At 37.6% G+C, this 13,177-nt stretch overlaps 1 protein-coding gene across 8 annotated transcripts in view; it reads left to right on the forward strand.

Moving 5' to 3' along the window:
• Positions 1–10,571, forward strand: part of CHL1 (cell adhesion molecule L1 like) — a 141,734-nt gene extending 131,163 nt beyond the window's left edge. For 5 of the 8 annotated variants that reach the window (XM_069866246.1, XM_069866250.1, XM_069866247.1 and 2 more), the window contains 4 exons: positions 1,664–1,825; positions 2,502–2,633; positions 3,491–3,563; positions 5,482–10,571. In XM_069866246.1, coding sequence (XP_069722347.1) covers positions 1,664–1,825; positions 2,502–2,633; positions 3,491–3,563; positions 5,482–5,698 — 584 coding nt within the window. In that variant the 3' untranslated portion in view covers positions 5,699–10,571. The remainder of the gene's footprint in view (positions 1–1,663; positions 1,826–2,501; positions 2,634–3,490; positions 3,564–5,481) is intronic. The other 3 variants (XM_069866251.1, XM_069866252.1, XM_069866253.1) reach the window with 3 other exon arrangements.
• The last annotated feature ends 2,606 nt before the right edge of the window (positions 10,572–13,177 follow it).

A 13,177-nucleotide genomic window follows, 5' to 3' on the forward strand; every position in this document is an offset into this window, starting at 1 on the left:
TCCTAAGGAGGTTTGTGTTGTGTATAGGTTGGACCATGTGATTATCATGTCATGCATAAGTGATTCATGGTATTTAATATGCAGAGGGTTGAAGTTTCGCATTCATTCTTGTTACTTTATGGGTGATGTTTCCATTAAATATGTTTTTTTGTCGTCTTGATTTTAGAACATGTAATTAAAATATCCTGTGGTATCCTGGTTTTTTTTAATTTGCAGTTTGATTAAAAATTATAGCTGTTTCACATACTTAACTTAGTAAAAATTACCGATAGATGGATTAATGTATGCTAATAAGCTGTGCTTCAGTATTAGCAGTATTTCAGATGTACATGTTCCCTCTGGGTCCCAGTGGTCTACTAATTTAACTGCTTATTGTAATACATGTATAGTTGCTTTGGAAAACTTATCTTGAGCTCCTGCTTCGATTGTGCTTGGATTCGTCTTAATCTTTGGGGCTTTTCCTTCAGCTGTCAACTGAGCCTTATTCTTTAAAGCTTCTTGTTTTGCTTGTTTGCTAGTTTAAGTGTTAACGAGCATTGTTTTGCTGTCACTACTAATTGGCCAAGTAGTTTTCAAATTATACTGTACTCATTCCTTAGTTTAGACAACTTTAGATAAAACAGACAAATTAGGCAACCAAACACAATTGAAATGATTTATTTATCAAATGAGGCCCCACAGAATCTCTCTTCTGCCATTGAAGGCAGGCACACTCCCATGTTGTACCCATTGGTTGAGTAAAGAGATCCCCCATTTCAACATGCAGTTCTGAATTTGCTTGGATGAACAAGTGTTTCATGTTCAGGCAGTGATTGCTACCTTCTGTAGAAGTCCTTTTCTTCTGTTATCCACAAATGCTGTTTTAAAAGAGCTTATTTACTATACTGCAATTGTAATGCAGACAGAAGTCACAGTAGGCATTTTGCAAGTAAAAAGACCCCTAAACTAGGCCTACTGGAATTTCCCTTCTGCCTAGTAAACAAATATTAAAATAATCAGGCACATTTAAATGCCTCAATACCAATTTAAAAGCAAAGTTCAGCTATGTCTAAAACATCAGGAACATTTAAATGCCTCGATACCAATTTAAAAGCAAATTTCAGCTATGTCTAAAACAGTGCTTTGTGTAAGCATTGTGGAATTTAAAGGAACATGGAAAATCACTGTCAGGAGAGAAATGAGTACAAATCCCAGTGTTCTTTTCTTTCTGTGACACATATAAGAATCCATTTCCAGATAACAAAATATCTGTGCTTCCCTACTGAGTTCAGTTCAATGGGAGAAGCATCAAACCACAGATTATCTGTACAAAGCAAGCCCGTTTTCAAGTTGTAATTTTTTAAGCACGCATTAGTTAAAGCAGACCCATAATCCCCCATCAATATTAACTTTCATTCTGGGAAATGTACAAACCCCTTCATAAACATCAGGATTACCTCAGTCTGCTGTTTATTTTATCCAATGGAATATTAAAAATCAAATAGGGAGAATGCAATACTTTACTGCCTTTTTTTTGAAAATCAGATTATCTGATGACAAATGTTAAAAATCCTTGTGTGTCATATTTGTGTGTTATTTACATTATTTCTAAGTGTGCATTTCACAGGCCTTTTGTTCAATGGATACCATTAATCAATATGACTTGAATATGTACATTCCATAGGTAAAGGGATCGGCAAGATTTCAGAAGCAGTAAAGCCCACCCAAAAGTTTCACCCCATTGAGGCACATGAGCCTGGAACTGAATATACAGTTCGTCTAGTGACTAAGAATTGGGTTGATAACAATAGCATTTTTGAAGATGTAATTGAGACAAGGGGGAGAGGTGAGACATAAAAACATTCAAGGTGATAAAGATATATTTTGAATGTAAATAAATGTTGAGGTTACGTCTTACATTGTTCAGTGAAATTGTACCAAAATCATAGTTTTGTTCTGTGATTTTAAAATTGACCCTTGAAGTTGAATCCCATGGGAGCGTAAACACATCTATAGTTCTTGGCTGAGTCTTATGCCTTACTTGATGCACAATAGACTGGAACAATTACAAACCTCTGCAAACCAGTTTTCCCTCCTATGCGATTTTAAAAGGGTAGTGCTTTGATATAATCCATTTTAAGTGTGCCAGCCCAGTGATTTGCATGTACTGGGTGCACTTTTAATTCTGTTTCTTTCGCAAAATTGCTTTTGCATGAGAGGCTTAGCAATTCTTTGTTCAGCTTTCCTGTTTGGCATTAATCCTCTGAGTCAACTACCTCTCAGATTTACCTTTCCAAAATGTCTGTATTGTGCCTTGTGGACTGCGCATTCCCCTTAAGTCTAAAAATGTCACTCTCTGGACATATTTCTGTCTTGCATTTCTTTAAGCTGAAGACAAGTAGCGATAGACTGATTCAATTAAGATTCACTGAGGGAAATGTTATGCATTCCTGTTGTAGTGGGGTGATGCCCTTTTCCTCTGATTAATTTTCTTTTTTCTTACTCCCCTTCTTTTCACAAAGCCTATGCTGGCATTTACGATGGAATTTCCACCCAGGGGTGGTTTATTGGACTGATGTGCGCCATCGCTTTGCTTACCCTACTGCTGCTAACTATTTGCTTTGTCAGAAGAAATAAAGGAGGAAAATATTCAGGTAAATGGATTTATTGTCCTTTTGTAGTGTTCACATGTTAATAACAAGCATCCTTCAAACTTTTATCTCTAGAGCCTGTGAAGCCACAAGCAGAAACATCCACTTAGGTTTTGTAGCTTTTGATAAATATCTGCAGAGTGGATTCTGTTCTAATGAATATAAGTGAAACCGTGCTCTTACAGTGAGATAGTCCTGTGTACTGATCAGAGATCTTTCTGAGGCCTTTGATAGTGCTTGTTGAGTATTCCAATGTTTAATCCACCCATAGAGCCAAGGTCATTCGCCAGCTGCACCTCTGAGTCTACAGCAGCAGAGCTACCTGCTCACATTCAACCCTATGACTGCTACTTGACATGCTAACTGACATAAATTTCATGGGCAGCCAAACTGCTTAATAATAGAATATTTTGCTAAACGTAATTCTATAATTTTTGAAGCAACAAGTAAGTATTTAAATATAAATATTTAAGTATAAATCTGGTTTCCCAGAGAGGTGGTAGGTGCCCCATGCCTGGAAGCATTGAAGGTCACATGGGCCAGGGCTCTGAGCAACCTGATCTACTTGAAGGTGTCCCTGCTCATTTCAGGGGGTGGGACTAGATGCTCTTCTAAGGTCCCTTCCAACCCAAGGTATTCTATAATTCTATAAAAACTTGCTAGCTTTTTAAAAAAATTAGAGACTAGCACTAAACCCTAGACAGAAGCATGCTGAATGTGTCTGGCCAGGCATGAAGTGCATGCTGCTGCCCTCCAGGTTTTGCTGTAGGTAACAAGACAGTTTTCCCATTGCATCTGCAAAAACAGAAGTCCATGGAGGAACATGGCATACAAATCTATGCTTTATTTTATTTGTACAGTGAAAGAAAAAGAAGATTTGCATCCAGATCCCGAAGCTCAATCAATAAAAGATGAAATCTTTGGGGAATATAGGTAAATAGGACTGGCTTTAACAAGCATTTGCATTTGTTGGGGTTTTGTATGTTTCCAGACATCATCATCATTTAGGACATCTTTATAGCATGCAATTAATGCTATTTTTAATTTTTCAAAGCAAACATCATAAGAGTGGGTAATAGTAGGAATATAAAGATATATCCACTATACTTAAATACATCCAAGTTGGGGTATAAGTAAATGTTGATATATCCAGTGGTTATATTTTGATTTTTTTTACTTTGCATTGTATGAATAATGTAAATATATATGAAAGCTTGAGTTCTTGCTCTAATGTCCATTGAAGTCAATAGAAAGACTTCTATGTCCTCAGTGGGTTTCTGAAACCCAGTCAAGCCCAAATTGTGTAATACAGAGAATGTTAATTTTGTAGAAGAAAAGAAAATAGATAAATGTTTTTGAAATACAGTAAGAGATGGAAAAAGTCCAAACAAACCTCACTACAGAAGTTTCTGTAGGAGAACTGAAATAATCACTTGGCTGCTTTAAAATAACTAAAGCTTACAATATTATGTAACTGGTATGAAAAAAAATACATCATTATAAGAACCATCCTGATGCAGCTGGCCTTAAAGGCACAAAATTTCTGTTGAAATCCCACTTATATATACTACATTATTTGTACTGGAATAGGGGTTTTTTTCTGCATAATTTCATCTTTATTTAATTTTTAATGCTTTCTAATGGGACAAATATTTAGAAAGGTAAGAAAATACTGAGGTTAATAACTTTGAAACCCTCCTTTTCCCCCAAACTCCAAAGTTGTTTTTTTTATAAATAGAAATGCCACATGCAGAAAAGTAGCCAATATTTTACTGTATTGATTATGCACACTATTGCTTATGTACTGAAGACTTAAAGTTCACGTACATTTCTCTGTCCTTTCTCAGATAACGTTAGCAAAGCTTTGACACTGAATTGGCATTAGCAAGGACTGTAATTGAATAATTATGTAGCTAGTTCAGAGTCCTAATTTGCAGTTTTTGTAATCTTTTAATCTGTGCTCCAAATCCCCCCAAATGTCATATTCAGTCAGGAGAATTGAGGCTGTTTTGGTTCTCCTGCAGTACTATTAGGAGCAATGGCCAGTGGATTTCCATTTTTTTCTGAAATTTGGTAGTGGGTCTGTCCTTTTTCATGAAATTGCCATTGAACACAGACTGTGTGTGAGCCAATACAGACACTCTGATTCTGCTTTCATTTTTCCCTGTGTTTCCCCTTTAGCAGAGAGAAGCTCCATCCGTTACAGTAAGATAACAACAGAACAAGTGAAAATCAGGGAGAAAAGCCCTTTTGTTAGTCATCTTAAATCAACAAATGCTTACAAAGCAGTGAGACATAACCTACAGCTGATATCTCATCCCACAACTTTACATCATTTCACCTACCCACTTCAAAAGGAAAATGAAATAATAGGCCCTGAGTATTGCCCGCTGTTTTGTTAAATGAAAATATCTCTTTCTGTAAGGTGCCAAAGATTTGACATCAGCACTGGTTGCTGGAACAGATCCCTCAAATCCTTTCCAGCATGTCCTTTACTTCCCTTTTCGCTTTCTGTCCATCCTTCTGTCCAAGGCAGAAAAAAAAGGAAAAAAAAAAGAAGGAAAACAGCAGAACACATTTGAAGTTTCCATTTATGTTTTCCTTTTTAACCAGTTCCATTGTTGTAGCAATCACAAAATCATATAAGAGTAGAATTCAGATCAGTGTAGACCTGTTTGAGATGCACTAGACCAAACAGGACTCATGGGGTTAGGTCATTCTCATTGTACACCCTACATAGAAATCTTTCCCTCACTTTTCCTTCCTGCTGCTTTCCTTCACAATAAAAGAGCAGTTTCCATGCTTGCAATTAAAAGCTAGATTTTTGGAAAGCCATTTCTTTGTTTTGTAGTGACAGCGATGAAAAGCCACTGAAAGGCAGCCTCCAGTCAATTAACGGGGACATTAAAGCCACCGAAAGTGCTGATAGTCTGGTAGATTATGGAGAAGGGGAGCATGGGATGTTCAATGAAGATGGTTCATTTATTGGAGCTTATTCTGGATCTAAGGAAAAAGGATCAGTGGAAAGCACGGGGAGTTCTACGGCAACTTTTCCTCTCCACGCCTAAAATATTAGCAAGAATGGTTTGTGTTTAATTGTGATATTTATCTTGATTAGTACTCCACAGTTACCACATGTGATTGGAAGCAGGTTGCCAATAGAGCCAGACAGGAATCTGACATCCAGGTAATATAAAAAAAGTCACTGCCACTAAACGATGATTTTCCATCCTAATTTCTAGATGTTTTCTTCTAATTAAACCAAAAAAAATAATACTCTACAAAATGTCACAATCTTACCAAAACAGAATTTCTCACTGTTCCATCTGTATAGTTAATTGCTACTCCATGTGTTTCTTAAGTTCAGAATATGTTTCTCTGTATAGCACTTTTTTTCCTTGTATGGCAGTTGTCACTTTGTACATACATCTGTATGCCGTATTCTCTCAAGTATCACAACCTCAGTATTGAAGAGGTTATAACACTACAACAAAATCAAACAGAAACATCAGATTGCTCTGCAGAGTGACACAATGCATCTCACTGAGAAAAATTATAATTTGAAATACCGGAGAAATATATTCTAGATACTATATAATTTTTCATAAGGAATTAAACTCTTTTGCTTCTGGTACTATACAGTTATTTTAGTGGTTACAGCTGACTGCAATTACCAATACTTAGAGATGCAACTTTGTCCACAGTAAAATAGCTCTTAAAAGATAAAGCTCTGGCCTTGTGGATGAATCTTCTGTCCAGTAGCTGGCACTATTTCCTTAAATAAGTTAAGCTGCAGTAACTCCTGTGGCAAGGCAAAACAGGGTTCCCATTCACCATCATTAGAAAATAATTTAAGTTGGTTTTCCGATTCTTTGCAAGCTGCATTTCTAAGAAAAATGCTTGTTGTCTGTTTCATATCTGTATATTTGTGTGCTAGCATACATTTCATGGAGATGTTGTACATACGATATTAATATTGACACAGGTAAAAATCAGCCTTGTTTTATTTTGAAATGAAACATGTTGGTAGCATGAATCTGTGTAGCTGTGTAGAAATGAATAGAATTGCTTCTCAGTACGAGTTTGGACCAGCAGCACTAGTTTTCAGAAGGAGTTGTGTGTATAACAGTCATATAAATCTTACATCTTTCTAGTATTACATAAAATAGACCTACCTGACTTTCAAGAGATCATTTATTTTCAAGCTATTCAATGTTAAATAAACAACAGCAAAAACAAAGAGAAATTATTATGGTATAGTTTCTTTTATATTTTGTTTACTGAATGCTGGTTTAAATCTGGTCCTTTTCTTGCCTCTCCAACACTAACTCAGCAAAGCTGTACAGCACATTTTTTTGGTCTTTTTGTATTGGAATCTCCTGAATTTCTTTAAAAGCATTTGTAATTTTGAATATGTTTATTTAAGTAGAGAATCAATAAGGCTTCATTTCTTCCTGCACTTACAAATGACTGTCACTTCAATTATAATGTTTTTTAAATAGTTTCTGCGGGAGGAATATATCTAAAAGCCGTTTCGCATCGTGATAGTAATTAGGCAAATATCCCCAATGGCTCCTTCATGGTCTCCATTACTTCAATGAAAGAAAGAGAGAAAGCAAGAATTATTTGCATGATTACAAGTTTCCGGTAATGGCTACAATTTTAGCTGCCCATGGAAATGTAAGTTGTTACCAGTGGAAAGGCCACGGTTTGTACACAGCTCACCTTATGCTTGGACTCCTCCCCAGCGCTCATCAATTTCTGAAGGCAGCGGGTGGCCTTTGGTGCTCAATGCTTCTACATATCTGTTCCCAGTTTTTAATTTTAATTGTAGCTTGTAAGGGCTTTTCATGTAGCCTCTAGTTGAGGAAAGCAAACCCCAAACAGCCAGCCTGAAACCCCCAGTGGTGCCATACAAGTATAAAAGGATGAGACGAAATCTGTCCTGAGTCAAAAATCACCCCAGGCCATGTCAGTGACCCAAGTAATTCAATTTTTCTTGTTTTTAAAGTTTATTATTTTCTGTATTTCACACAATCCAAATGCTGGAAAAGTCCAAAGTAATTTTCATTTTTGAAAAAAAAAAATCTTCATTTTAAAAAGAAAGGAGTGCATAATTGGAGAGATGTGAAAACGTGAAGTGTGAAACAGAGACATTTCCCACCAGGATCTTTATCTGCTGACACCTATCTGCTGCAGTCCAAACTAGATAAAGTCTAAGAACTGATCAGGCTTGTGACAACCTATGTTGCAAGCTTCTGTCTGTTTTTAATGTTTTGCCTTTAGGAATCATCTGCACGAGTGAGTGCATGATCAAGGGTCTTTGATATAGGAACAAAATTAGGGAACAAAATTGGAGCAGACTCCCACAATGCCTCACTAACCTCCCCATGCAGCGGGTGGCACCTGACTGAACTCTCCCAGCCCCCGAGCCCCTAACCAGGTCAGAGCTTTGGACAAACGCATGTAGGTGAGGCTGGATGCGACCCATCCACGGTCCAAATCATCCATTTTCTTGTACTTTGGGTTGCTGCAGGTTAGATAGACTCCTTGTCCCAGAAAATGCCTGTTAAAAAGACACATACTTCAAATCATATTAGCGAGTGTCAAATTATCGAATAATGAATATAAATCCCCTGTGCTATCACTTGCTCTGTTGGCGCTAAGAGATGTTTATGACATTCCTGTGATGTGCTACTCATCTGTGCTGGTATGAATGCTTTTTCTATTAAAATTTTAATTCAGATGCTTAAATCTTAATGTTGGTGTTTCATGATGCCTCAGGGCCTAAAAATCATACAGTGACAAAAAGATATGTGATGGAATTTGTACAGCGCGCACTGACTTTTGAGGAATATGCCCAATGAATACTAAACAAACGGCTAAGACTCCTGGGGAATCTCACTCACCTGAGCTTTTTTTTTATTTCCCAATCATTTTTTAACTTTTTTTACCCCATTTATGTTTTATTTTGTATTGTAAGGGTTCCACTTGTACAGTGTGCCTTGGAAAGTGCAGGACATGAATGGGTTTTTCTGAGATTTGCTTTCAAGAGTAAGCTAACAAAGCAAGATTAGATTTTCCTGAGCAGTTTTTTGTCATTGTCAGGAGATTGGCTGCATTTTTAACTTGGGCAGTCTGTTACAGGTGAGAGGAAGTGTGGCCTTGTAAGCGGAATAAAAGGTATCACAATCAAATCCAATAACTTTTTTTACTCTGGCTGGGAGTGTTTATTAAAATTAGTTGATGGAAATCTATGATGTTTCATTAATTAATACCTACCAGGGAATTTCAGACTTCCTGCTGGGAGGAGGGAGACAGGGACAGTCAGCCTTGTGTGCATGCAGACCATGCTGGGTGGATAATTATTAATTACCCAGTGCCGTGGCTGTCAGTTTAGTTACATTGGATTATGATGTGCCATTGCATTTTACTGGCAGTACAAGCATAAGAGGGGAAGTGACACTTTCAGATTTGATATCTCTGTCAACCCAGAATGCAGTTTAGTCCAGCAAGGAGAAGGCGTTTCCCTTGCCTCAGGAATCCTGGCTTGCAGATTTAAGCAGCTTCCTCTGGAACAAGGGAGGGATTGATGTTTCTCAAAAAGTTGTGGTGTCTTGCCTATGCATAAGATTATGCAAATAAAATCAGGTCCTCTAATGTGCAACATCTCCTGTGTGCTAGCTCCTGTGCAAGTGAGCTGAGTCTTTTGCATTCACAGAGTAGTGTACCGTTAATTTGGTATGAATTGTAATCTCATACCCAAGTTTTATATTAAAAATATAATATATAATGTAATTGCACACTCAAGAACTTGTAGGAACAACCCCATCTTCATTCGCTGGAAAAATTTAGAGTTCTTGTCTCAAGAAATCTTTGCTTACACTTGACTGCTCTTCAGCAGTGATAGTGGCACAGGACTGGGTATTGAAGCCCTTCTGGGGTTGGACCTTTAGGAACCAAATCAGAAAATGACTTTCCCCTCTGGATCAAAATGTGTGTGTATGTATGATAATTTTTTTGAAAATCTTCTTTGTAACTCATACTTTAAATTGATCTAATTAGCATATCATTTAATGATTTATATTTATTCTGTTGTGTTCCTATTACACAGATTTTAATGAGTAGCTCTTTTTCTGATAACTACTTCCATTGACTGAATGGGTCAGATCCAATGCATGAGAGGTTTTAATAAGTTTTTTCAGGACAATATTATTTTTAAGATGAAAACAAATGCTAGCACAATCTTTCTATACAAAAAGATGATTTTTTTAAAACAGTAATTCCACATGCAGTTTTGTAAACTAAAGTTAGAATAACATTCACAGATCCTTGCACACTTCTGAAATGAAATCTCATCATAATTTTTTATAGTCATTATTTTGCAGATGAGTGGTAACTCTAGGTTATTTTACTTACCTGTAAGAACTGATATAAAGGAAGAAAATTCTTCATGGAGAGAGTATTTCCTTTGTTTGACAATGGATCAAGCCCTCAGCTGCATCTCTGTTAATGTTTAATATTTTAAAATAAGGCACATAAACCATGTTGGAGCACGAGTACATGTTTACATAGCAGCTCAGTATCCTTCATGTAAAAGTTTCAGGTGATCTGCACTGATTTGTTCAGTTTTCAGGCAGGAACCAAGAGGTGGGTTTGAGCCAAAGCATACTATCTGTTTTGTTTTTTATTATTATTATTACATTAAACGAGATACTTTGTAATTCATGAGAAAAGATCGAAGCAAATGTGGTATCACCATTACAATGTTACTTTTTGAGCTAAATGTTAGTGTGCATTAATTAAAGTTTAGAGAAATGTGTTGTACTGTAGTTGCTGTTTGTATCATGCATATGTGCACGTATGGTTTTAAAAGATATTTTCATTTTACATGAAATACAACTTTGCTAATAAAAGTTTGACTTGATGTAATCTTCAAAAGCCTTAGCTGCTAGCAAGTTTTTCTTTCATTTTGGGTTTGATTTTTTTGTCTCCTGATACTATTTCTTTGCTGGGAATTTGTTTTAATTGCCATTCAGAGCCCTCTTTAGCTTGCGGTTTTTGCTGTGATTTCTTGGCCCCATTCCGAGGTGGAGCCACCCTTGACTTTTACAGGGACTGTCGGACACCATGGACCAACAACCACCTAGATATGATCTACACCAAAGCAGGGGTGAACCTGACCTGCAAACACCTTTAATTCACATGCCTCATTTATATCGTGGTATGATCATCTCCTGGATCAAACTATCGTCCTATATACTGTTAGCATCTATAACTTGCTTTATATACTCTGATTGTGTCTGCTAACATCACATAACCTTGCAAGCACACCAAGCTTTAAGCTACGTGGCATGTGACATACCTGCAAAAATAACATTATCCAGTATTAAAATATGCTTAGCCACAAAATGGAAGACAAAAGCTTGACATGCCAGGCAAGAACAGAGGTGAAAGGAGCTAATCCAGTTATACGTGGCAGAATAGAACTATATAAAGATTTGCAGGGTAATTTTCTGCCCTCTTCGTTAAAGATCACCAGAATAATGGTGATTTTATAAATATCCAGGCACCTAGAAGCCCAGTAATACTCATTCTTTTCTTCTTTTCCCGTAGTTAGGGAAAACTCCATTTGTGCTACAAGTCTGAGAGCCATATGTATTCATTATACAGAAATAACACATGTTCAGGTTTTGCCAAGGATAACAGGAAAAGACTAAAATACCTTAGTTCTTTTGTTACTGTGTATTAAAATGGTTATTCTGTCACACACACACCCCCTACACCATTAATATCCAGTGCTGCATGATTTCTTTAATTCTACTCTGCCTGTCCATCTGATACCTGAAACAGCAAAACTGCCACTACTGAAAACCCATTAAAAGTCAACAGACAACTCTGTGACAGCTGACATTGCTGCAAAATCTGTTTTTGAAAAAAACCAGTATTTAACAGAAATTTTAAAGATCTAGGCAGTGCTCAGGTGGGAGAAAAATTGCTCACACAGAGAATAATCCCTCGTTCCCACCCTGCTGTGTTTTCTGTGCTATTGTAGTATTTCACTCAGTGAAAGAAATGCTCTTGTACATTTTTTTTTCTCCTCATGTTTTTAGCTACTTCACTTTAGCAGGAAGGTTGCAGGACTTTTCAAGTGTATTCTTCGCCTGAAAAAACTCTTAAGTATATTCAGTGCAAATGCAGAAACAAACAGGACCAGCATACGCCTTTCAGGAAGGCATCAAGGGCATCCCGAGATTTTTTTATTATTCATATTCTAGAATAACGAGATTTACATTTTTCTCAATAACATAACGGAGAGAAGAAAGTCTTACAATCATGTGCTTCACTGGAGTGAGACTAAAGATGCTGCTGCCATCAGCAGGTGCATGGGTCACAGATCCCAGCTCACCACATCCTACAAACTCTTCTGATGCCCAGCCAACAAATCCTGGAGCAAAAGTTTAAGAAGAATGTCTGGGACCAATATACCTTTATTTGATATTTTGCTTTTAATACCAAGTTGGCAATATTCACACTATTTGAGGGTCAGAGTATTATTTCTAATGTTCAAACATTTAATTCTGCTCTTCATATTACAATGAAATGTCATCACTTTTGGACTTTTACCATCTGTTAATAATTTTGAAATGCGGAGAAGTCAGTCGGTCACCCAGCGGGAAATACCAACAGTGTCACTGGAAATGTGTAAACTCTGCAGATTTATGAGCCTTATTTAATGAAACCTGCACATTGGTTTTGCCCTGCTAGAGGCGCTGGTAGCCTTACTGAGGCCAGATCTCCATTTGATGTGGCTAAACCTGCTTAGAAGAGCAGTACCCCCCATCACTGCCTAGAGATACAGGTATTTCCATAGAAATAACAGCTCTGCCCCACTGCTGTGGCCATGCAGTGTCCAGCTGGCAGTTCCTGCTGTGCTTCTTCCTTTTGCAGAGCTTCTCTGTAGCCACAGGAGACACTGCTGCCCAGTGCAGGACTACAACACTACAGCATGTTTGCAGTACTCTCTATCAACTGAGATCTATCGAAACTGGTGGCTTTGACAGCTGCTTTTCACCTGGGGTGGAGGTGAGAAGAAATCGGTGTGAGGAGGAGTGGGAGGGTGTGAAGCAAGGGACTCCTGTGGCTGCTCAGGGCAAACGGGGACCCACTGCCTCTGCTCAGCACCTGCAGTGTTCAGACAGAATAAGAACTGGCACATCTGCAATTGCTCCTCTTGAAGGAAATGACATACAGGTGATACTTCTTTGCTAATTATCCTGGTAACAAATTAGTAGCCTTTCTCTCCAATCTGGGATGCAGTTACCTTTATAGCTGCAAGGTGTTTCTCTCACTTCTTGATGGCTGAGAAGGTTCTGGAGTGATGCTAACAGCATGAGAGCAGTCCTGGGAGGTGAGAATGCGTTTTCTATGTGTTTGTTGGGCTGGGGCTTCAGGAAGCTCTGTGATTGCGGGCAGGTGACCCAGACACCCAGGGTAGAGAATACCAGTGCTAAGGAAATGAGTTTTTTTACTGTTCTTACCCTAAG

The sequence above is a fragment of the Phaenicophaeus curvirostris genome, chromosome 11, assembly GCF_032191515.1.
Source record: "Phaenicophaeus curvirostris isolate KB17595 chromosome 11, BPBGC_Pcur_1.0, whole genome shotgun sequence".
Classification (NCBI taxonomy): Eukaryota; Metazoa; Chordata; class Aves; order Cuculiformes; family Cuculidae; genus Phaenicophaeus; species Phaenicophaeus curvirostris.